Source organism: Chelonoidis abingdonii, chromosome 6 (assembly GCF_003597395.2).
Source record: "Chelonoidis abingdonii isolate Lonesome George chromosome 6, CheloAbing_2.0, whole genome shotgun sequence".
Lineage (NCBI taxonomy): Eukaryota > Metazoa > Chordata > Testudines > Testudinidae > Chelonoidis > Chelonoidis abingdonii.
In genome coordinates, this window is record NC_133774.1 from 114,529,125 (window position 1) to 114,551,747 (window position 22,623).

The 22,623-nt window shown below is 38.6% G+C and overlaps 1 protein-coding gene across 4 annotated transcripts in view; it reads right to left on the reverse strand.

The window, feature by feature from the left end:
* Nucleotides 1-22,623, reverse strand: part of KDM4C (lysine demethylase 4C) — a 431,136-nt gene that overhangs the window by 294,682 nt on the left and 113,831 nt on the right. For all 4 annotated transcript variants that reach the window (XM_032803407.2, XM_032803405.2, XM_032803406.2 and 1 more), the window contains one exon: nucleotides 19,816-19,953. In XM_032803407.2, the coding sequence (XP_032659298.1) occupies nucleotides 19,816-19,953 (138 nt within the window). The remainder of the gene's footprint in view (nucleotides 1-19,815; nucleotides 19,954-22,623) is intronic.

The window sequence follows — 22,623 nt, forward strand, 5'->3', positions numbered from 1 at the left end:
TCACAGGTCATTGCTAGTCAGTCGAGCTGTGCCTCATGCTCTGGCATCCCTGTTGATTGGTTGCCTATCAGTTGCTCTGCATGAGGAATTGCATAGCACAAACTGTTGATAAGTAATGCAAACTAACAAGTTACTAGCTATCCAGTTCCATACTCACTATCAGATTAAACAAAGCAGGAAAGACATTTCATGATTTTTAGGTGAGAAAGGACCACAATGATCATCTAGTCTGACCTCCTGCATAAACAACTCCAAAAATTTTCACCCAGTAAGTCCTGCATCAAACCATTAACTTCTAGCTGAACTATATCTTTTGGAAAGACATCCAATCTTGATCTAAAGGCTTCGTGTGATGGAGAATCCAAATGTTGGCCCTCAGATTCCAAAACAAGAATATTTATAACATCCATAACTAGAAGTGATATCTACTTTATGAAGACATTATCAACAAGATAACCTTCTGGGGTAGGGCGGAGTGATCATTAAACGGTTGCTAACATAAAATGATTATTTGAATATTGTATCTTAGTATTTAATAGGTTGGCTATTTAGCACCATGTCAATTGCTCTTGTTTCTGGACCTCAAATTATGCAAACTATCAATTCTCACAAGGAAAAAACCGAGATCTTTAATTTGGTCAAGACTGAAGTTTCATCATTTCTGTAGGAAAACTGATGAAATTCCTAAGGGAATAAACCATAAATTTTCACAAATGCACTCCAAGCAACACATACTATTTTTGGGAAAGAAAAGTAAAGGTTTCCAAAGAACCAACAGTTTTTCCTTTTCTGCTACCTTTTGTTTTCGAGAAAAACTGGAAATTTTGAAGCAAAATATTCTGCTTTATACAGCAATGCAAACAAACGATTTTCCACATTATTTTCTACTTTGGCTTTTCCTGTCATTTCATGGCAATTTCTGACCATGCAGGCTGTATTGAAGAACTAGAAAAGACTTTGATGGGAACACTTTTTTCTCCACTAACAGAGCGAAAGGAAAGTTCCATTGTCCATCATCTAATACATCCGGGTGAAAAATGTGATCATTAGCACTACTGAGTTCTACACAGTAGATCCATTTGTATACTGCCTTTCTTTTGAGTCCTCCCTAACTTTCCTCAGTCTACTGCTAATTGAAAATTGTTTTGTAATTTCAGCCAGTTGTTTCCCCTTAAGAAAAAGGACTGAATGCTACCATTTTCATAAATCACTTTCTTCACATTAAAATTCTGTTTGCCATCTGAGTTATTTCTTAGTGATACTGAAACTACCTTTTAACACTTCCCTTGACATACTACTTCTGACAGTTTCTGTTGCTTATATATAGGTAATGAAAATAATCTTAATGGAAAAGATATCTCCCCTTAGAGAGGAAAAAAGGAAAAGGAAATGAAACAGATATCTGATATCAGGAGACCATAGAAAAAGGTAGCATTAGATTTCCAATCCAGAAAAGCACTTAAGCACGTGTGTAAATTTGAGCACCTAAGTATTTCCATCAAAGTCAATGATTCAAAAACTACAAAGGATATAATTTTTGAGGAGAAAAACCCATCACTTTTTAAGAAACCACATTCATTCATGTGGGTTAGACATTTGTTGTTAGTCTTTATCTGAGTGAAGTAAATGGGCTTATTCACATGCTTAAAGTTATAAATGCTTAAGTGCTGTACTGGATCAGAGCCTAACCATGTGACCAGAATTCTGAACTGTTTGAGGTAAAAGAATAAAACACATTCTAACTCGTGCACAAATGTGCCATATTTCAAATAGCATGTTAATTTTTTTGTTTTTTTTCAGATTATATCATTCCAAAATGACTATTGTATAAAACAAGCCAAGCTTAAAGTTTGATGCTTGTGAGTTATGAACATAAGGGAATTTTTTTCCATATTTTAAAAAGAAAAAAATAAAAGGGCTTTATGAATCGTGGTCAAACTGCTTCACCCTTCAACTCCAAACAATTCGCTTTTCTGTTATATCAAGCATGGAAAAAAATAGTTGATAATTTTTCAAATTATAGCTATCAAGTAGAAAGAGATAAAATGGAAACTAGAAATTAATCTTCCACTTGAGTCTTCTTTCAGATATACCAGTTCTCCATTGGTACAGCTCCAGTGACTCCAAAAGATTTAGTTAGTTCAGATTCACAGTAGTATAAATGAGAATTCAAGCTTCTGGACTCAAGTATTCATTGTACATGAATATTATCAGATAATAAAACAGAACCTAATTTCTCCCAATAGAACAGAAGGGTTGTGTTTATTTTAAGGCTGTGAGGAAATTTTTAATGCAATGAGGACAAGGACTATTCAAAAATCCCCATCATACAAAAATGAGAAGAGATTTTTTAATAAATGAGGTTTACGTGTACTTTTTTTAAAGGCAGAGAGGAAGCATCCCTTACAGTTAAGGTTGCCTGACACTTTCCACTATAAGAACCTGATTTCACTTGTGTATAACTTTGCCAAACTTTAACTCTTCCAGCTGAAATTTCTCATGGCAAGTGTCTGCCTGATGCTGAAGTTTTGAAGGTTTGTTTGTTTTTTGTGGAGAGTGAAAGTTTCAGTTAAAAGAGCTCACTGCTTTCGGAGAACAAGAGCAGGAAAAAACACATTGTTTTGCTTGTGTTAAAATTTTTTTTTTTTTTTACAGCCATTTGGTTGAGATGCTCTAAAGCCTCCATGCTCTAGAACAATGGCTTGATATTTGGCAGAGATTCACGTTTTCTGTGAAAACGGACCTAAACTTGGCCAATTTAGTAGCCTCAAAAAAATCTGTTTGCTTATGCTCAGTAGAGATTTGTTAGAGTTTGACAGCTACATTCTTCACAGATGCTGTCTATACTGGGCATGCTTCAGCCCAGGACTGCAGGGTTGAGCAGAATATTCCCTATAATTGCTCCTCCAGGCAGCAAGGGGTACTGTGGCATCAGTCCCGTGAATTGAGTATGGAGACCATCTCATCTGTGCTTTCAGTGCTCCCCCTGCTTGTCCACAGTCAGCGAAAAAGAGAAGGAAGTAGCAGTCTAGATGGTGTGCAGAGAGATGGGAAATTTGGGGGGCCATGGATTTGAGTGAGTTACAGGAGTTGGAGGTTGGGAGGAACAGAAGGGGAGGGTACCTGTAGCGAAAGCTGAAGATGGTGGAAAGAAGCAGAATGGGAAGGGGCAAAACCTGGGCTGTGGGAGGTTGGACAGGAGCAGAGAGGGATGGGGGCAGTGATTGGGTGGTTGAAGAGGATTTCAGTAGACAAGGAGGGTGTATGGGAGGAAAGAGTGACAGAGACAGGAGCTAGGGTTGGACAGGATAGGCATAAAGAGCAACTGAGGTCTGCAGAAGGCACAGAGGCAGAATAGTCCCCATGGACATGGAGTCCTCAGTCTCTAACATTCCTCTGCTCTCAGAAAATTCCTGGTGAGCCCATGGAAAAGTGTATGTCTCATTTTCCTCTAGTGTGTCTGGTGAACAAAAAGAAAAGCAGCCTGCTCCTACTACCAATTACTGAGTAAGCTCAAGTGACAGATGTCTGTACTGTGAATCTAAAGATCTGAACTCTGCCAATGACTGAAGCTTGAGGGGGGCAACAATATGGTTCCACATGATGGACTTCCTAGGGTTGAGGGGGGCAGGGTTTTTTGGTTTGTTTGGGGGATTGTAGTTTAATATATAGTTAGGAAATCATAACCAAAAAAGTTAGAAGAACATTAAGATTTCAAAGTCCACTTTTTGTCCTTTAGTATAGATGGCCACATAATGGAAGTGATTAATATGGAGTAACTAACAGGGATGGAAATTTCTGTGATCGTTAAGATAGGAAAATGTAATAAATAGGTATTAAAACAACTTCACTCCAAAGCAATAGATGTAGCTATACACTCTAATTGCACTGTCATAAATTTGAACTCAGCAAAAAAGGTATCAAAGAAGAATGGAGCTCTAATTCTATTTCTTTGAAAAATAGTAGACTAGGAAAAATCTCTCTTTATAGCTGTGACATTAATGTATGGAGAAAAGACCAGTCATTCAAAATAGTTTCTCTCAACAAAGTCAAGGATAACTATAATTTACGTGCTGTAGAAGTGGAAGGAGAGAAAAATTACATTGATTTTTCTCAACATTTCATACAAATGGTATTCTGAAAAGACAAGTTATTGCAAACTATTGACTTATTGTAAGAAAAAAACACTCTGTTCTTTGGTTAGAACTGCCATAAAACAATAGCTCCTGAAAGTCTGTTAGTTTTGCACAAAATCTGTCAGCTCAGTGCATTTGTTACATTGATAAATGAAACTTCTACAGCATTTTACACTTAGAATCAGCTAAAGAAAAAAAAAACAAAAAACAAAAAACAGATTCTATCACTTCTGCTCATTCATAGTTCCTTTAATGTACTCCAAAATCTAAAATCCACTTTGAAGAGTATACTATCTCATTATTTCTTGTTCAGATTTACATACCAAAAAAAAAATCTATGTTTTATAAAGGCATATGTTACTTTCCCTCATAAGCCTCTTTAAGGAATTAAACCACAAATGGCAGTAACAAGCAAGACAGATCAACCCAAACAAGTGCAGATAAAACATTTATATCACATCATTCGGTCATGTATTCTGTATATGCCACAGATGTTAGAGAAAATCTATTCTGGAAATGTATGGTGTTTTAAAAAAATGATTATGGAGACTATTTTTTTTAATCCCTCTGTTTGTAAAGACAAGCGCCTTGGTTATCATAAGCTAAACTGTACAGGGACCAGAGGGAGCCATAAAACCTCATATAAATGACCTAAAACAGCTTTTTGTACCTAAAACTATAATAATTTTGAAGTCCAATATACCAAGCCATTCCAGAGCTAGAAGTGAGTGAAATGTGTCCCACTGGGAAACTGGCCATCTCCACTTTTCAGTGGTATAACAGTCCTGTTTCTAGCCCTGCAGGGTGACAAGGTAACAGACTTTAAAGCCATGATATTTGTATATAGAGAAAATTATCTCTGGTCTTACGCATCATGGGCCTTGGACAGGTACAATTTTGGAAGGAAATCCAAGTTTGGGGTGAGGATGACAAAGGGAAGGTAGATTAGAAAACAGACAGCAGGGAGGTGGTCAAATGTTCATGATTAATTAATTAATTAATCTCCTGACTCTACAGTGTCTCACAGAAATATCATTTTCACTTGTCATATACACGTGCATTCCCATGTTCATGCATAAACACAGGCTAAATTATTATGTACAGTTAGATGAGCAATCCAGCAATGCTAGCTCTTTTCACAGTCCCATCTCTTTACTTTTTTATACAGGGTATTTATTTGAATAAATGGTGTAAAAACATTTGTTTGACTGTTCCCTATGTACAGAGCCACGTTTTTATTTCTAGGATCTGTTGCTACAATAAAAAGAGGTGCATTTATTTCAGTATGTAGATATCCACAAATATGGATAAATCCACATGGTGTTTCCTTAAACTAGGCAGGCATAATACTTTTCACTCACTCACACTTACTTTCCCTTTTTTTTCCCAAACCTAGGCTCCCCATATTTTTATTCAAATTGTGGGAGAGGAGGTTATAGTACATACATTGTTTTGTATGGACCAGCATTGTACTGATGCAGAAGTGATAAAGACATGTTTATGTGCAAACTGCGAAAGGAACCCCATGAAAGGAACAGACTCTTCCCACTATTTCATATTGTCCATCAGGAAGTCAGCTATCCCAAAATACTGCTTAGCAGTCACATGGAGAGAGAAAGGGGACTGGAGACCTTACTACAATACCTCCATCCATGCTCAACTTGCTTCAGATAGCAGGAAAAGTGAAGGTATTTTTCAATGCTAATCCTGAATTAAGAAGATACAGGAACAGCACTTCCTACGCAACTGTTAAGCAACCAATGTAAGCCATTAATTTCAATGTTTCCAGCTTGAAATTCTGCACTCAGCTGTTCTATGACACACAACTGATGCGCACATATGAGGTCTTAGCTGCAGGCACTCATGAGCAAGAACAGTATCAAGTTAGCATAAGGTGGCATGCTAGTTTCACTAAAACACAGATGCCCTCTTGATAGCATTAAATACTATGTATATTCTCTTGCTCTATGTCAGCAATGCAACATTAGTGCCAGCTAACCATTTACTCATGGAAACATTATTCATTCTAAAGCAAAATACCTAAATACTGCCATAGAGGAATGCCTGGGAGCTCTCTAGAGGCTTTACCACATAAGTGGTTCCTGAATCTTCATCAGGTTACACAGAAACCAAGTCACAGAGTCATACAGAGCCTAGCTCTGATTTTTTGACAAGCAGACATCTTAAATTGTATAAATCCTAAATTATGCCAGACACCACTGTTATGAGTATTAGATGTACTAAGATCCAGCACCACCACCACAAAAAAAAAAAAAAAAAAAAAAAAAAAAAAAAGTTACCTGGCTCAGATGTCTGCAACTCAAACTATAAAAAGTAGATGACACATTAATCATTTATGAACCTGCTTTGGTGAGAATATTGACAGTCAAATTTCAGAACTGCATCAGTTTGGGTGATCTGTATGTAAAGTACTTTTTTTTTTTTTTACACTACACTGAACTATTGCATCTTTTGCCTTAATTTCACAGGATAAAAACTAATAATAATGTTAGGACTGAAAAAATGCCTTGTATGTGGTAGTGACTATGCTCTTTTTTTCCTCTCTGACAAAATTATTTATTCAATCTCTCTCTATATCAATTTATATAACATAATAAATATAATATTTTGGATAGCGTACACTAGATACGACTGTCTTCAAGACGACTTTTTTTTACTCAATGAAATCAGCATAGTAAATAACTTTTCTTCCCTTTGAGACACTTCTAAGTGCTTGAGGCTGCTGCAACACAAAAACAAAAATATCTTCACAAATGTCTCCAAACAGTCAAGCTGAAAATCTAAGCCAAAGTTTCATTTAACAGCCTGTCAGTTTTTTGATGTGAAGCTAATGAATGCAGTTGCAAACAAATCCATCAAACCTAACATCAAAACAACTGCACTTCATCCCACCAAAGGAAAAAAATGAAATACAACCTGCAGGCCAGCACTTTGATCTAACCTAGCCACAGAAAACAGGTCTCTAAGCAGCTACTGCTGCAGAATATGCATGAGTAATGATGAACTTAATTTCACGAAATGAAGGAATAATATTTAAGGAGCCCATGACTCCTGTAGAAAAGGTTTGCAGAATTTTTCTTTAATGTCCTACAGTCAGTTAAAAAAATACAAAAGATCCCTACACTGACCCTTTCAACACACATTCAAAAGACACTAAAAATAAAGATGAACTATAGTGACCTTAACATTTTTCCTCATGTTCCTTTAAAACAAAGAAAAGTGATATGAAGTTTACACAAAACTATGCCAGAGGCTGTGTCTACGCTCCGGGGACTAGTATGGCATACGTCGTTTGACACAGGTATGTCAGCATAACCCCATAGTGCAGATGCAGCCTACAGCAATGGAATGGGCTTTTCCATGATTGTAGGAACGCCACCTTCTGGAACAAAGTTAAATCGATGGAAGCATTCTTCCATTAACACAACAGCACCTACATGGGGGTTAGGCCAGCATAGCTATGTCAGTCAGAGTGTGGATTTTTAAACCCCTGACTAATGTAACTATCTACAGCTATGTCTACACCATGAATCAGGGGCAAGATTCCCATACTCGTACACATACTCGTGCCAGTTCTCACTTAACTAGCACAAGTATAGATAGGAATGCAATCACAGTAGCATGGGCAACTTAGCTCTGCCGAGTACATACCCACTGATTTCAGGCGGGTTTGTGCATGCTGACATTGCCCATGTTACCATGGCTATACTGCTTTTTATACTCACGTTAGCTTGATGAGAACTAGTGCAAGTATGTATATGCAAGCTGGGAATCACACCCCTAACTCAGTGTAGATGTAGCCTATGTCGACCAAACTTTTAAGTGTAAAGCACACCTTCTTCAACAGTATGTTTTAAAAGAACCATGTATTTTTGGATAGGTGGACTGAAGAGACGTGAAATTTAGGGTCTGTCCACCATGACGGTATCCCTTTAACTTCTTTTCATATAATTAGTAAAGTTCTTCCAATTCTTGTTTAAAGAGGATTTAACGGTGGAAAAGTGTGGAATTGACAGTCCTGGGAAATGACATTATCTGTTCTCCCACTGAAGAGGTACAGCACAGCAGTAGTACTGCAAGTTCTCTCACGATGCCCCACTGATATGCCCTCACAGGATTTTGTAACACTCACTAAAAGAGCCACAGATATTTATTGCAAGTACCAACTTCAGAACACAAAGACAGGACTGACTTTCCAGTTACCCCCAGGTAAGATCAATAACATAATGACAGGGAAGATAACTTACCATTAAGATAAGGAGATGGCGCCATCTACTGGTGGAAGTACGGTCTATGACAGTGGTTCACAACCTATTTACCACTGTGAGCCACATATGAAGCTCTCTATGGGTTATGTGGGCCACAGCCACACAATATATATGGCCGTGAGGATGTCACATGGGCTGCAGCTGTGTGCTGAGAACCACAGGTTGAGAACCACTGGTCTACGTTAAACATTACAATTCCTATACTCCTATAATGTGTCTTCAGAACTGAAAAAAGCCCTTCAAATTTGTTTCAGGTTGAAGAATGGGTGAGCTTTGGGGCTGGATCTTATTTTACTCAAATGACACCAGTTACATTTCCATGCTGATAAGTTTTAATGCAATTATATTATGGCATTTGTTATAAGATCAAACAAGAATTGTAGAACTGTAAAAGAGAAAATTCACATTAACAGAGAGACAGAGTTGTGCTTTTAAAAAGGATTGTACACCTATAACTACCCATGGGATAACACATCACAAGAGCTAGAAATCTAGCTATATCTATTCTTCCTATTAGGTGACAACAAGCATTTCTGCCAATATGAAGGCATTCAAAAGGGGAGTAAATTTTAAAGGACATCTTTCACTCTGGGGACAACCTTGAAAATAAAAATCACACACAAGACAGTCATCTGTTACATATTTTTACACTTTTTCTCCCCCCTTTGCTGATTAAAAAGATTTAATTCAGCTAAGGCGTTTCACTTTTACAGCCTTCTCCAGCACCTCACTACAATGTCATAATATTGAATTTGTACCAGCACAATCATTTTCATAGCAAAATACTGAGATATCATAAATAAAGAACCTAGGTTCTCGCTTCTTGATTGAGGAGGAGGGGGTAGTATTGGGAAGTGACAGGAACATTTTTTTTTTCAAAATACCTACTTCAACAGCAAAAGGAATAAAGAAAGGTACTGGCAAAGTATGCTGTTTTCTTTCTTTAAAGTTATAAGTGTTTGACAGCACATTTATACGCAGGCTATAGTGACTATTATATAAAGACTGTATGTTGATTTATTACCAAGTATTTCCTTCTCTCAAAACACTTAATTTTCCACATTCGGTTCAGAAATGCTCAAATCCACCATTTTGGAGTAACTTCATTTGCACTTTTGGCAGTGTTCAAATATAATTTTTAAACAGTAAACTAAGCTTCAAAGGCGGCTGCTAGCACTTGCTCTCAGGAGGAGGAATTTTCCAAGATCAGAGCTATGAGCATCTCCAGCTGGGCATGTAAGAGAGACATTTTGCTTTCTTAAAAACAATCTATGTTCCACATATGCTCTTTTTAAAAAAACCAACACCATCACTAAGAGCCAAAATGAGTCCAGACGTAAGACGATGAATCTCCGCTGAAGTCAATGACCCTATATTTCAACAGGTCTGATCCATTCAATCACAGGCATGCACTGACCCCAGTTTCAAATTACTGTTATATGGGATTTCACACTTAAGCACTCAGTCCTGCAAACACACCATTCACATGAGTAGTCCCATTGGCTTTGTTGTTTGCAGGATTGGGCCATAAGGAAGAACCATGACAAATCCTTGCATTTTACACATATTATTATGATTTGTTCTGCTGTATAGTGACAACTGAAGATTCCACTCAAATTGGGGTCCCACTGTGCTATAAAAACATACAGAAAGAGATCATCCTGCCACAAGGACTGTATAATTTAAATAGGCTAGACAGAGGAGGGGTGAGGGAGAGGGCATGATATGGGTAATGGTTGGCAAATGTCATGTTTTCTCAACCTTTTTTTTTTCCTTTGGTGGTAAAGATATTGATTTGGGAGATTGAGGGGATGGAATGCCTGAGAGGAAAGGAGGGAGAAGAGACGATGAGGTGCTTGGAGGTCAGGGAGAATTGAGGTTGCAGTGGAAGGACAGTGGACGAGGAAATTGAAATAAAAAAATGTCCAAACTGAAGGAAGGAAAGTCTGATGAAATCACCTGTGTTCAGAAACAATACTGCAAAGGTTTTACTTTCCACCTCTTTCTGCTCTTGCAGGGAGAGGGCCAAAGTCCTTTTATCCTGGGACTGGCTCTGTCTTGAGAGCTTCCTTCTATCTTAGCTCATGTGGCTGAGTTAAGGAGGAGCTTATGTAACCTTTCTCCTTGAAACGTCCTCCCTGAAGAGTCTAGAGAGTTCGCAAGCTCAGCTCACCCACCCAACCCTCCTGGCTCTGCAAACAGGAAAAAGAGAGGGAAAGAGTTTCTTTGTTCCTAGGCTTGTTTTTCACTTAACAATACTAATAAATTGTAAGGATGAGAAACGTAATGTAAAGAGAATACATCAGTAGATAAAAGTACACAATCTTGTTTTGAACTTTTTTTACTCTGTTTCTAAACTCTAGCACACCAGTACGACAGGTAGCATTTACTGGTCCTCTCCATGAGTATTTTCATTTGGTGAGAAGGTGGAAATTATGAGTGATTCTCCAGATTTTAGCATATCATCTAATCACCTTTCAATTACAATTAAATGGATGATGCATTTTTCCAGGTAAATTAGGAAATTTATGTAAAAAGTACATTCACACAAAGAAAATGAAAGGACTTCACCTGTAAATTTTTTATGAGGGCAAGCATGGAATTCACCCTAAAAGTTAATTAATTCTGATAAAAAATGTCCACTTTTCAATAAATTATTTAATGGGGAAGTAATACGGAAAAAATGATGAGATCAATACAAGCCAAGACAGCTTCTTATAAATATATTTCAGTAACATACATATCAGTGCCAGATCATCACACATACTCCCAAACCAGCCTTACTGCAACACAGGTCAAACTACAGTATGTAATTCCAGAAGATGTCGCTCAATTTGCCATCTGAGCTCTTTCTGTTTAATTCTAACTTATCCTCTCATACCCAAGGTCACATGATTAACATGACAGCTCAAAAACTAATACATAGAAATGGTTATAAAAATGCTAACAATGTCCAGAGGTGAGTGCAACCAATACTGACAGGAGCACAAGAGAATCATGAATGAATTATACAGAAAAGGTTCTCAAAGACCACAGTGATGAGCATGGAATAAATACTTAAATAGGCAAAAGGTGTTTTAAGTAATTGTTTTCTACAACAGTCCTGAAAATAGTTGCTTGTAATTAATTACTGTTTGGGGGAAAAGCTATCCCTCACTTGCAGGAGTCAGAAAAAAATTCAAATATCTTTAAACTGTGAAAAACAAGGAAAATCAAAATATGTGATGGTCAAGAGTACAAAAGGTTTGAATGTTAGTTGATTGCATACAGATTACCTAGAAGTGTTTCCCCGCACAGCTACACATCATTAAATCTTGGCTAAAGAGAGATGCAAGTTCATTCTTGGATTAAACTGAATATCTTTATCCAAACACTCGAGAAGGGATTTTGTAGAATACAAAAAAATTAATCAAAATGGTGTGTAAACATTTATATTCAGCAACTTTAATGTCTGAACATTGTCCCTTCTTCAGCACACAAGTTGCCTACTCGGCACAAATTAAAGTAGATCCCAGCAAAACATACAAACTAATTGACATTGGTTCATCTGTTTCATCAACATTAACAAAATGCACTGGAGTAAGATAACTTAAAATGTTGTTTGCAGAACAGCAAGGAGTGCCAGCCTACTTAGATAAACGTAAGCTCCATTAGGTAAATAATAAGCCATGAGTCTGAAGAAATGTCCCATCTGCCTTCTTTCATACCCTTTACATTTTGGTATCAAATTAAATTCTGGAAACTGAAGCTACAGGATGACTGTTAATAATACTTAAAATGTATGGTATACACCTCTCATCTTCACAGCACATTACAAACATAACTAACTAACCTATGCGACCTACCATGGGATAAATACAGTTAGTTTTATCTAATCTTAGGGTTTTCTCTAGCTCCTGTCATTATAGTATCTGAACTCTTAAACCCATTTCACAGACAGCCTGCTCCCTTCCCACTCCTTTAAGCGCTGTCAGGATGGATGCTGGGCCCCCTTCCTTCTCTGGAATCTCTCTCTTCCCAGAGGATCAGTGAGGAGAAGTTAGTGTGGTTTCTGTTCTCTCTCTTCTAGGGCACAGGAAGGTTTGGAATGCTCCACCTTTCTATCTCTATTTTCCTTTATCACCTTTAAACATCTCCTTCTGTCCCCTGTCCAAATCTGTGCACTCTATCATGTGTCAACTGTCCCCCTCATCCCACGCGTCTCTTATCTGTGCCAGACCTCAGACCTGTCTCCACAGGTGTCACCATTCTGTTCACTGCACTGAGACTACAGTAGAAAGAAGTACCTGAGACAGCAGAAAAAGCATGCAGCCTCTCCACCTAGCCTCCTGCCTTCTCAGATGCAGCCCTCGTGCAGTACTACAGCCTTTGGGAAAGAGGTGCACCTATCATGTTCCCCAGGACTTTAGTAAAGACAGCCGCAGCTAAAACAGTATTGTTGCAGGTAGGCGTACATATGAGGAAACTGAGACAGTGAGTTCAGCAATTTCCCCAAGGCCACAGAATGAGTCTGTTTCAGAGCAAGAGCTGGAATTCAGGAGTTTGCTTCCTCTAGTTCTGTGTTCAAAACATGCCTTTCATTTTAAAGACATGACCCATTTAAAACTGCAGTTTATGTAGGCAATTTCATTGGGCCCTTAACCTTGTGGCACTTTCTTTAGGACAATAATAATGTTCTTTAACTTGAGTATTTACTCTAGTTTCGATAAAAAAACTGTATGCTATTACATATCTAGCTACCGTTGAGACAAAAAAAGGGATGAAGGTGGTGGCTCATTAGTTGTTTTTTTGTTTTTGTTTCATTTTGGGTTTTTTGGAGGGAAAGTGGCATAGACAATAATACAGCTGTAAGTAACTCAGAACTGCCTTGTCAGAAAAATAATCAGTCCCTAGTACAACAAAAGCCTCCAAGGTGAACGCTACACTCTACTGACCTAGATTACTGCATTTCACTGCTACCAGAAAGACATATCCAATATAAAACATATTAAAGAGAAAAACGTAACAGTCATCTAGAAATTATATTTAGAACCAAAATTTTCCCCCCAATTAAAAATCATGTAAGTATCATGCACAGACAGAGAAGAAGCAACAGATTAAACTTCAACATCAGTGAGCCATGCCAGTCTGGAGAACCATAAATTGCAACATAAAACTGTGTGGCTTGTTTTATTAAATGCTATAATAATATTATAATAGGGGATATAACCTACTAACATCACAATAGCCTTCTGAAGCAGAGAGGATTTCTTATCCTTTTTTAATTGACATTTTTGGAAAATTTCTCTGGAGTTCCAGTATAAACAACTATTGATTTACCCATTTTCCACTTCCTGCCTAACAGAAGGCCAAGAAACAGTATTTTTCAGTTCGCAAAAGCTCTGGTATCATGCATGCTTTAAAACTGTTATACAAATATAACGCAAGAATAGTTAACAACATACATTGTTTTCTCTATTTTTATTAATATAAGAACATAAGAATGGCTACACAAGGTCTTCTGACAGTGGACAGTGCCAGATGCTTCAGAGGGAATGAAGAAAACGAGGACAACAAATCAAGGGAGCCATCCTCTATCATCTAGTTCCAGTGTCTGGCAGTCTGAGGTTTAGAGACACCCAGAGCAGGGGGTTACGTTCCTGACCATCTTGGCTAATAGCCATCCATGGACCTATCCTCTATGAACTTATCTAATGCTTTTTTAAATCCATTTATACTTTTGGTCTTCACAACACATGGCAATGAGTTCCACAGGTTGACTGTACATTGTGTAAATAAGTACTTTCTTATGTTTGTTTTAAACCTGATGCCTATTAATTTCATTGAATGATCTTGGTTCCTGTGTTATGTGAAGGGGTAAATAACACTTCCCTATTCATTTTCTCCACACCAGTCATGATTTTATATAGATTTCTATCATACCCACCCCTCCCCCCACATACACTCATCTCTTTTCTAAGAACAGCCCCAGTCTTTTTAATCTATTCATGTCTGGAAGCTGTTCGATATCCCTAAAATCATTTTTGTTGCCCTTCTCTGTACCTTTTCCAGTTCTAATATGTCTTTTTTGAGATGGGACAACCAGAACTGCACACAGCATTCAAGGTGTGGGCATACCAGAGATTTATACAGTGGTATTACATAGTGTCTCTCTTATTAACTATCCCTTTCCTAATGGTTCCTAACATTCTGTTCGCTTTTTTTTGACTGGAGCTGCACATTGAGCACAAATTTTCTGAGAACTATCCATGATGACTCCAAGATTATTTTCTTGAGTGATAACAGCTAATTTAGACCTCATCTTTTTTTTAATATATAGTTAGAATTATTTTTCTCAATGTGTATTACTTTGCACTTAACACTGAATTTCATCTGCCATTTTGTTGCCCAGTTTTGTGAGATCCCTTTGTAACTCTTCAAAGTCAACTTTGGACTTAACTATCTTATTTTACCACCTCACTGTATACCTCTTTTTCAAGATCATTTATGAATATGTCCAACAGCACAGGTTTCAGTACAGATCCTTTGGAGACCCCACTATTTACGCCTTTCCATTGTGAAAAGTTACAATATATTACTACCCTTTGCTTCCTATCTTTTAATCAGTTACCAATCTATGAGAGGACCTTCTCTCTTCCCTTTTTGTTATTGGGTTTTCTGTTTTTGTAGTCTCTCTAATCTCCCTGAGCATTTCACAATCACTGTCATACTGCTATAGTCTTATTGTTCAAGCATGTAATTTCTATTCATAGAGATTTTTATGGTACAGTTTGATTAATTTTAGATTTTTACTCCATGCTTTTTTTCATATATAGCGCCACTTCTCCGTTAGAGCAACCTACTCTGTCATGCCTATATATTTTTTACCATGTCCCACTGATTATCATCATTCCACTGAATTTCTATGATGCCTATTATGTCAGTATCCTCATTTAATACCAGGAGATCAACTTCATCCATCTTAGTATTCAGACTTCTAGCATTTGTATACGAACACGTACAAAATTTGTCAATATTTAGTTATCTCCCTTCATTGAATGGGACTCTTTTTCATTTTGCTATTTCTCTTCAGTTACTACCTGTACTTCATCAGCTTCTAGCCCCTCCTCCTCACTAGGATTTAGAGTATCCGCTTTAATAAACGGTGTGCTCCTCCACATCTGTCTGTCTCCCACATGCCTTTGTTTCAAATATAATGTCTTTAAATATCAAGTATAACAGGTAAAGTTGTAACTTACCATTTCCCTGATGTATCTTGTTTTACAATCAATATTGGAACATTAAAGCAGTAACATGCATTTCCTTAACATTCCATCAACTTGTATTTGTATGGCATGAACAAATATCAACAAATATCATTATAATAAATAATTATCAAGTTGTTTTGTTTCCATTAGCTTTGTATTATTATGTAACTGCTGTTGAAAAGAAGTGTTTATAAAAAAAGCTTACAAGAAGTGGAATATTGGACAAATGACGAGGGAGAAGTATAAAAATATTGCTCAGGCTTGCAGAAGTGAAATCACGAAGGCCAAATCATACTTGGAATTATAGCTAGTAAGGGATGTTAAGAGTAACGAGAAGGGTTTCTACAGGTACATTAGCAACAAGAAGGTGGTCAGGGAAAGCATGGGCCCTTACTGAATGGGGGAGGCAAACTACTGACAGAGGATGAGGAAAAAGGTAATGTACTCAATGCTTTTTTTGCCTTTTCTTCCGTGAACAAGGTCAGCTCCCAGATTACTGCACTGGGCAGCACAGTAGGGAGAGGAGGTGACCAGCCCTCTGTGGAGAAAGAAGTGGTTCAGGACTATTTAGAAAAGCTGGACAAGCACAAGTCCATGTGGCCGCATGCACTGCATCCGAGGGTGCTAAAGGAGTTAGCGGATGTGATTGCAGAGCCATTGGCCATTATCTACGAAAACTCATGGTGAATGGGGGAGGACATGGGTGACTGGAAAAAGGCTAATGTAGTGCCCATCTTTTAAAAAGGGAAGAAGGAGGATCCAGGGAACTACAGGCCAGTCAGCCTCACCTCAGTCCCTGGAAAAATCATCCAGCAGGTTCTCAAGGAATCAATTTTGAAGCACTTAGAGGAGAGGAAAGTGATCAGAAACAGTCAGCATGGATTCACCAAGGGCAAGTAATGCCTGACTAACCTAATCGCCTTCTACGATGAGATAACTGGGTCTGTGGATGAGGGGAAAGCAGTGGACGCATTATTCCTTGACTTTATCAAAGCTTTTGATACTGTCTCCCATAGTATTCTTGCCAGCAAGTTAAAGAAGTATGGGCTGGATGAATGGACTATAAGGTGGATAGAAAGGTGGATAGATCATTGGGCTCAAAGGGTAGTGATCAATGGCTGCATGTCTAGTTGACAGCCAGTATAAAGTGGAGTGCCCCAAGGGTCGGTCCTGGGGCTGGTTTTGTTCAATATCTTCATTAATGATCTGGAGGATGGCAGGGATTGCACCCTCAGCAAGTTGGCAGATGACACTAAACTGGGAGGAGAGTGACAGATACACTGCAGGGTAGGGACAGGATACAGAGGGATCTAGACAAATTAGAGGATTGAGCCAAAAAAAATATATGATGAGGTTCAACAAGAACAAGTGCAGAGTCCTGTACTTAAGACAGAAGAATCCAATGCACTGCTATAGACAAGGGACCAAGTGGCTAGGCAGCAGGGGTTACAATGAACAAGAAGCTGGAGATGAGTCAACAGTGTGCCCTTGTTGCCAAGAAGGCTAACAGCATTTTGGGATGTATAAGTATGAGCATTGCCAGCAGACTGGAGGGACGTGATCTTTCTCCGCTATTCAACAGTAGTGAGGCCTCATCTGGAGTACTGTGTCCAGTTTTGGGCCCCAAACTACAAAAAGGATGGGGAAAAATTGGAAAGAGTCCAGCGGAGGGCAACGAAAATGATTAGTGGCTGGAGCACATGACTTATGAGGAGAGGCTGAGGGAACTGGAATTATTTAGTCTGAGGGGGGATTTGATAGCTGCTTTCAACTACTTAAAGGGGGTTCAAAAGAGGATGGATCTTGACTGTTCTCAGTGGTACCAGATGACAGAACAAGGAGTAATGATCTCGAGTTGCAGTGGGGGAGGTTTAGGTTAGATATTAGGAAAAACTTTTTCACTAGGAGAGTGGTGAAGCACTGGAATGGGTTACCTAGGGAGGTGGTGGAATCTCCATCCTTAGAGGTTTTTAAGGCCAGGCTTGACAAAGCCCTGGCTGGGATGATATAGTTGGAGATTGGTCCTGCTTTGAGCAGTGGGTTGGACTAGATGACCCCCTGAGCTCCCTAACCCTGATATTCTATGAAAGTTGTGCAATAACCTGAGATATCTTTTATTTGGCAAATACTACTTTCAAGTCTTTTTCTTGATTAACTAAAAAATGAAGCAAAATGTTCAATGAGTCAGGTTTTAATTCTGACATTTTTTATTATATATAGTAAAATGAAGAATGCAATTCATGACTGTGGCCTCTAGTCACAGGAACTGGAATTCACACTCAACTACAATCTCTAAGATTTCTCTATAGCAGATATTATTATTGATTAAAATAGTATTTGGAAGATTTCAGACACTTTGAATTGATTACAAACACCCTGAAGCCATTTTACCTTCTTATACAATACATGAACACAGTATTACACCTTTGGTACACAGCATGAAAGTCAATGTACTTCAATAACTGTTTTTTCCATGGACAAAGAGTACTCAAAATGAACTAAGACTTCCTAGACAAAAATTAGGACTTTTAGAAGCAAATTCAAGACTGAGAGAGGGAAACTCCACTAATTTTTCAACAGATCAGCTTACCCCACATTTGAATTTGATCCCCAGAGTTATATTAAACTCAAGTCTTCTACATGGTGGTTCATTTTACTATCTTTTGAACCACTGAGCTACTAAATATATATATCTTAAAAATCAGTACTACCAATCAGGGCCTTATTAATTACCTATCATGAATGTAAGTTTTGCTTTAAAAGTGAAGACCTAGCTGAACATTTTAAATTCTTATTAACGTTTTCATTACTTTCATTACAGTAAATGCCTGTGTATAGGCTACATGAAACAATGAATCATTTTCAGGCCTTTTATCTCTTGAAACCCACTCAATCTCATTTCACAATTATAGTCAATAGTGCCTAAAATCAAGAAGTTCTGCTAATAGAAAATATTCTCAAGGTCTTCTTCCAGTGCCACATATTTAGCCCTATACTCTTCCTGGATTACTTTGCTGCAACCCCACCTCCTCCCATATTTGCTTTGAACTGAATTTACTTGTCATCTCATTAGCTAATGTAACATGTACACAATTGTAGATGTTGTTGTTGTCAGTACAAAATATCTCGGTCTGCAAAGTGGCTCCACATTACATATTTATCAAAGCATCCTAAACAGTGCTCTTATAATCCATTCTTTATACGATCTCTCCACTATTCAAAAGTACTGTATAACATTAATGACCTTTTGCTGAACAAAATACACACATTTGATTCAGTATATTACCCACATGCTGTATGTGAACAGAATACAAAATATATGCAGTATATGCAAAGTTTCAGACTAAAATAGTGGAAACAAGTTGGGTGTGAGGCAATATTTTTTATTGGACCAATTTCTCTTGTTCAGAAAGAGACTTTTGAGCTACATCGTGTAGCTCAAAAGTTTGTCTCTCTCAGAAACAGAATTTGATCCAATAAAAGATATTACCTCACCTGCCTTGTCTCTATAATATCCTCGGGTTGACATAGCTACAACATCACTGCATAGACTAAAACTGTGACATGAAACCACCTTTTTGTAAAATATATTAGTGATTTTAAATTATGAAGCATTTCCACTTTGGGAGCATATTTAATTTATCACAAAATATTGCCATTTAAAAAAAACATTACACATTAAAGTTTAATTTGCTCATGTAGGTCAGCCCTCTTATTGATCTTTGTCCTCTTTTGAACAGGCACATTTCCCCTCAAGTCTGTGACATGTTTTCCAAGATACATATAAAATTCGATAAGGGAGCTGAATTGCTATATGTGACTTGAATAAGGTTATTTCCAAGCTGCCTCTAGGACTATGATGTATAGGGTTTCAGAAGAACAAAAAGGAAATTCTGTGTCCCCCTTCCAAATACAATTCTCAATTTATATGGCCTTATATAAACTTAACTACATAAAAATATCTCATGAAAAAGAAAGATTTTTAACATACCATATACACATTAAGTCATACATAAAATCTACTACGATAACAAATATGTGTACTGCAAGTGTTATAACATGCTAGTAAATGTACAATATGGAATATTACTGCATTGACAGCATGCTGTACAAGATGACTTAATTGTTGTTCTCCCTACTTACCAATTTAGCTACTTTTCCATAATCAATCCATCTGATTGTGGCAAAGTTAGTTGATTCTGCACAGTTGAAACCATGGTTAAATCCCGCATGGTATCCATATGGGAAGGTTATCATAAATTCCCCTGCCTCCTGTGTGATCTACATAACAAGAAGAAAACACAAACAACATATTTTAAAAGACCTTCTCTTATTAAAGAAATGAAAATTATGTTTGCTGAGGTCAAAATAGACATTTGCACATAGCATCCAATTTGGATTAAATATAGGTGGACCTGAATGCACCTGAGGAGACTTTACTGACTACATTTTGAAAGAACAAGCTACTGGCCCACTAGTATCCCCACATTAGAGTAGGCCACAAATTCAGAAAGCGTTCAAAAGGGAGCAAATCATGTTCCCTCTTCTACAAAAGCAGATAACCCCTATTAACAATACCTGGGGGGCAATAAGTAGAGCGCATAAGATTTAAAGGGCCAGACAAGGCAGGGTGGCAGCCAGCAGGGGAAGGTATGAGCTAAACATCTGCTGCTACCTTCCCCAATAGAGGAGGCATACTCTAATGGCTGGGAAGGCTACATTATCCACTGGCTTTAAGTAGCTTCTCTGGAATGGTGCCACAGATGCTCCATGTTATTGAAGTAGGATAGAGGGAGATTTCTCCTCCTCTCTCTTTCCCATCCCCACACAACTTTTCAGTGCCTGACCCATTTAATGCTAATTAGGTTTCACAGGTGTCACTGACAATCTATTCTGCAGACAGTGGGACTATCATGTATAAATGAGAAGCTAATTTAGCTTTCACGCATTCTATTAGTGGATAATACACAAACAGGTGCCATTTTTCCCAAGTCTTTTTCAAGAAAGCAGAACCACATTTTCTGTGTAACATCACTATTACAACTTTACAATAACTAATAATGCTGAAGACTCTTTGTATTCTAAATGATGTAATGAATGTCCTAAACTTTGTGCCACTAAAATCTCCTTCCTAACACTCCATTAGCACCTATTTTACTGGGGGGTTTTCAATAGTATTGAGGATATTGAAAGGACGTTGCTACAGCACTTGACTAGGGCCTGGTCTACACTACGCGTTTAAATCGATTTAACGCTGTACCCGTCCACACTACAATGCCCTTTATATCGATATCAAGGGCTCTTTAAATCGATTTCTGTACTCCACCTCGATGAGAGGAGTAGCGCTAAATTCGATATTAACATATCGGATTACGGTTAGTGTGGACGGAAATCAATGTTATTGGCCTCCGGGCGGTATCCCACAGTGCACCACTGACCGCTCTGGACAGCAATCTGAACTCTGAACTCGATGCAGCAGGACAGGTAAACAGGAAAAAGCCCCTGTGAACTTTTGAATTGGACATTTTCCTGTTTGCCCAGCGTGGAGCTTGCTGATCAGCACGGGTTGGCGATGCAGTCTCAAATCCAAAAAATATGAGCTCCAGCATGGACACCGTACGGGAGATACTGATTGGAATCTGATCGCTGTATGGGGAGACAAATCTGTTGTATCAGAGCTCTCCGTTACAGAACACAAAATGCCAAAGCGTTTGAAAAGAAAATCTCCAGGATACCACAGCGCTGCTTGACAAGCGTAACGGAAGCCAGAGACTCAAATGGGCACGCTCATGGATGGAGGGTCCGGTACTTGAGGACTCCAGCTATCCCACAGTCCACAGCAGTCTCTGAAAAGTATTTGCATTCTTGGGCTGAGCTCCCAATGTCTTGTAGGGTTCAAACACAGTGTCCTGGCGTGGTTGTACAGGGAAATCAGCTCCTCAGTTCCCCCCCCCCCACGTGAAAGAAAAGGGAAAGAAATCATTTCTTTGACTACTTTCAATGTCACCCTATGTGTACTGAATGCTGCTGGTAGACGCGATGCTTGCAGCAGTGAAGTAGCAGTATCCGCTCCTCTCCTTCTCCCCCTCCCGGTGGGTAGACGGTGCAATGCATAGGACTAGTAACCGTCCTCATGCAATATCTAACATGTTGACATCGAGGCCCAAACATTGCTGGTTACTCCCAGTAGATAGACAGAAAACGGCTAATAACCAGCTTCATCATAGCAACTGGGGGCTTCAGCCCCTCCTCCCTTTCCTGTGTAAAAGAAAAGATTCTGTTACTGCCTGGGACTGTCATAGCAGCAGCATGCTGGCCACTCCTCTCCCCCACACCGTTATAATGTCCTGCCTGGACTATCATCGCGTCCGGGAGGCTGCCTCCCCCTCATTTTATGTCACTATACACTCAGTGTTTCTTATTCCTGCATTCTTTATTACTTCATGAACAAATGGGCAGGACACTGCCACGGTAGCCCAGGAAGGTTGGGGGAGGGAGAAGCAACGGGTGGGGTTGTTGCAGGGCACCCCCTGGTGAATACTGACACGGAGCAGCTGTGCTTTGATACACTGGTCCTCTAATACACTTGCCCCTTATTCTAGGCAGGACTGACTATTTTTTAGAAACCATAAGGGAGGGATTGACTCAGTCCCAAAGTGAGTCAATCCCAATTTTGCTTTTGCGTTGCGCCCCCCGGCCGATTTCAAGCAGGGGCCATTTCATGAGTAGCAGCGGACAGTTAACTAGAGAGGAGAGATAGTAACTCTTGTATCTTCATTGCCAGTTTTCTCCGGCCAAGTCAGACGGTACAGATACGACGCGGTAACCATCTTGCTATCATTGCCCAAAAGCGTATACGTGAATGCTGCCTGCCTGTAGCGCTGGCAGAGTATCGCCTCTCTGTCCGCGGCATCCAGTTAATCGAACATACTTTGGTGTCCGAGGAAAAAA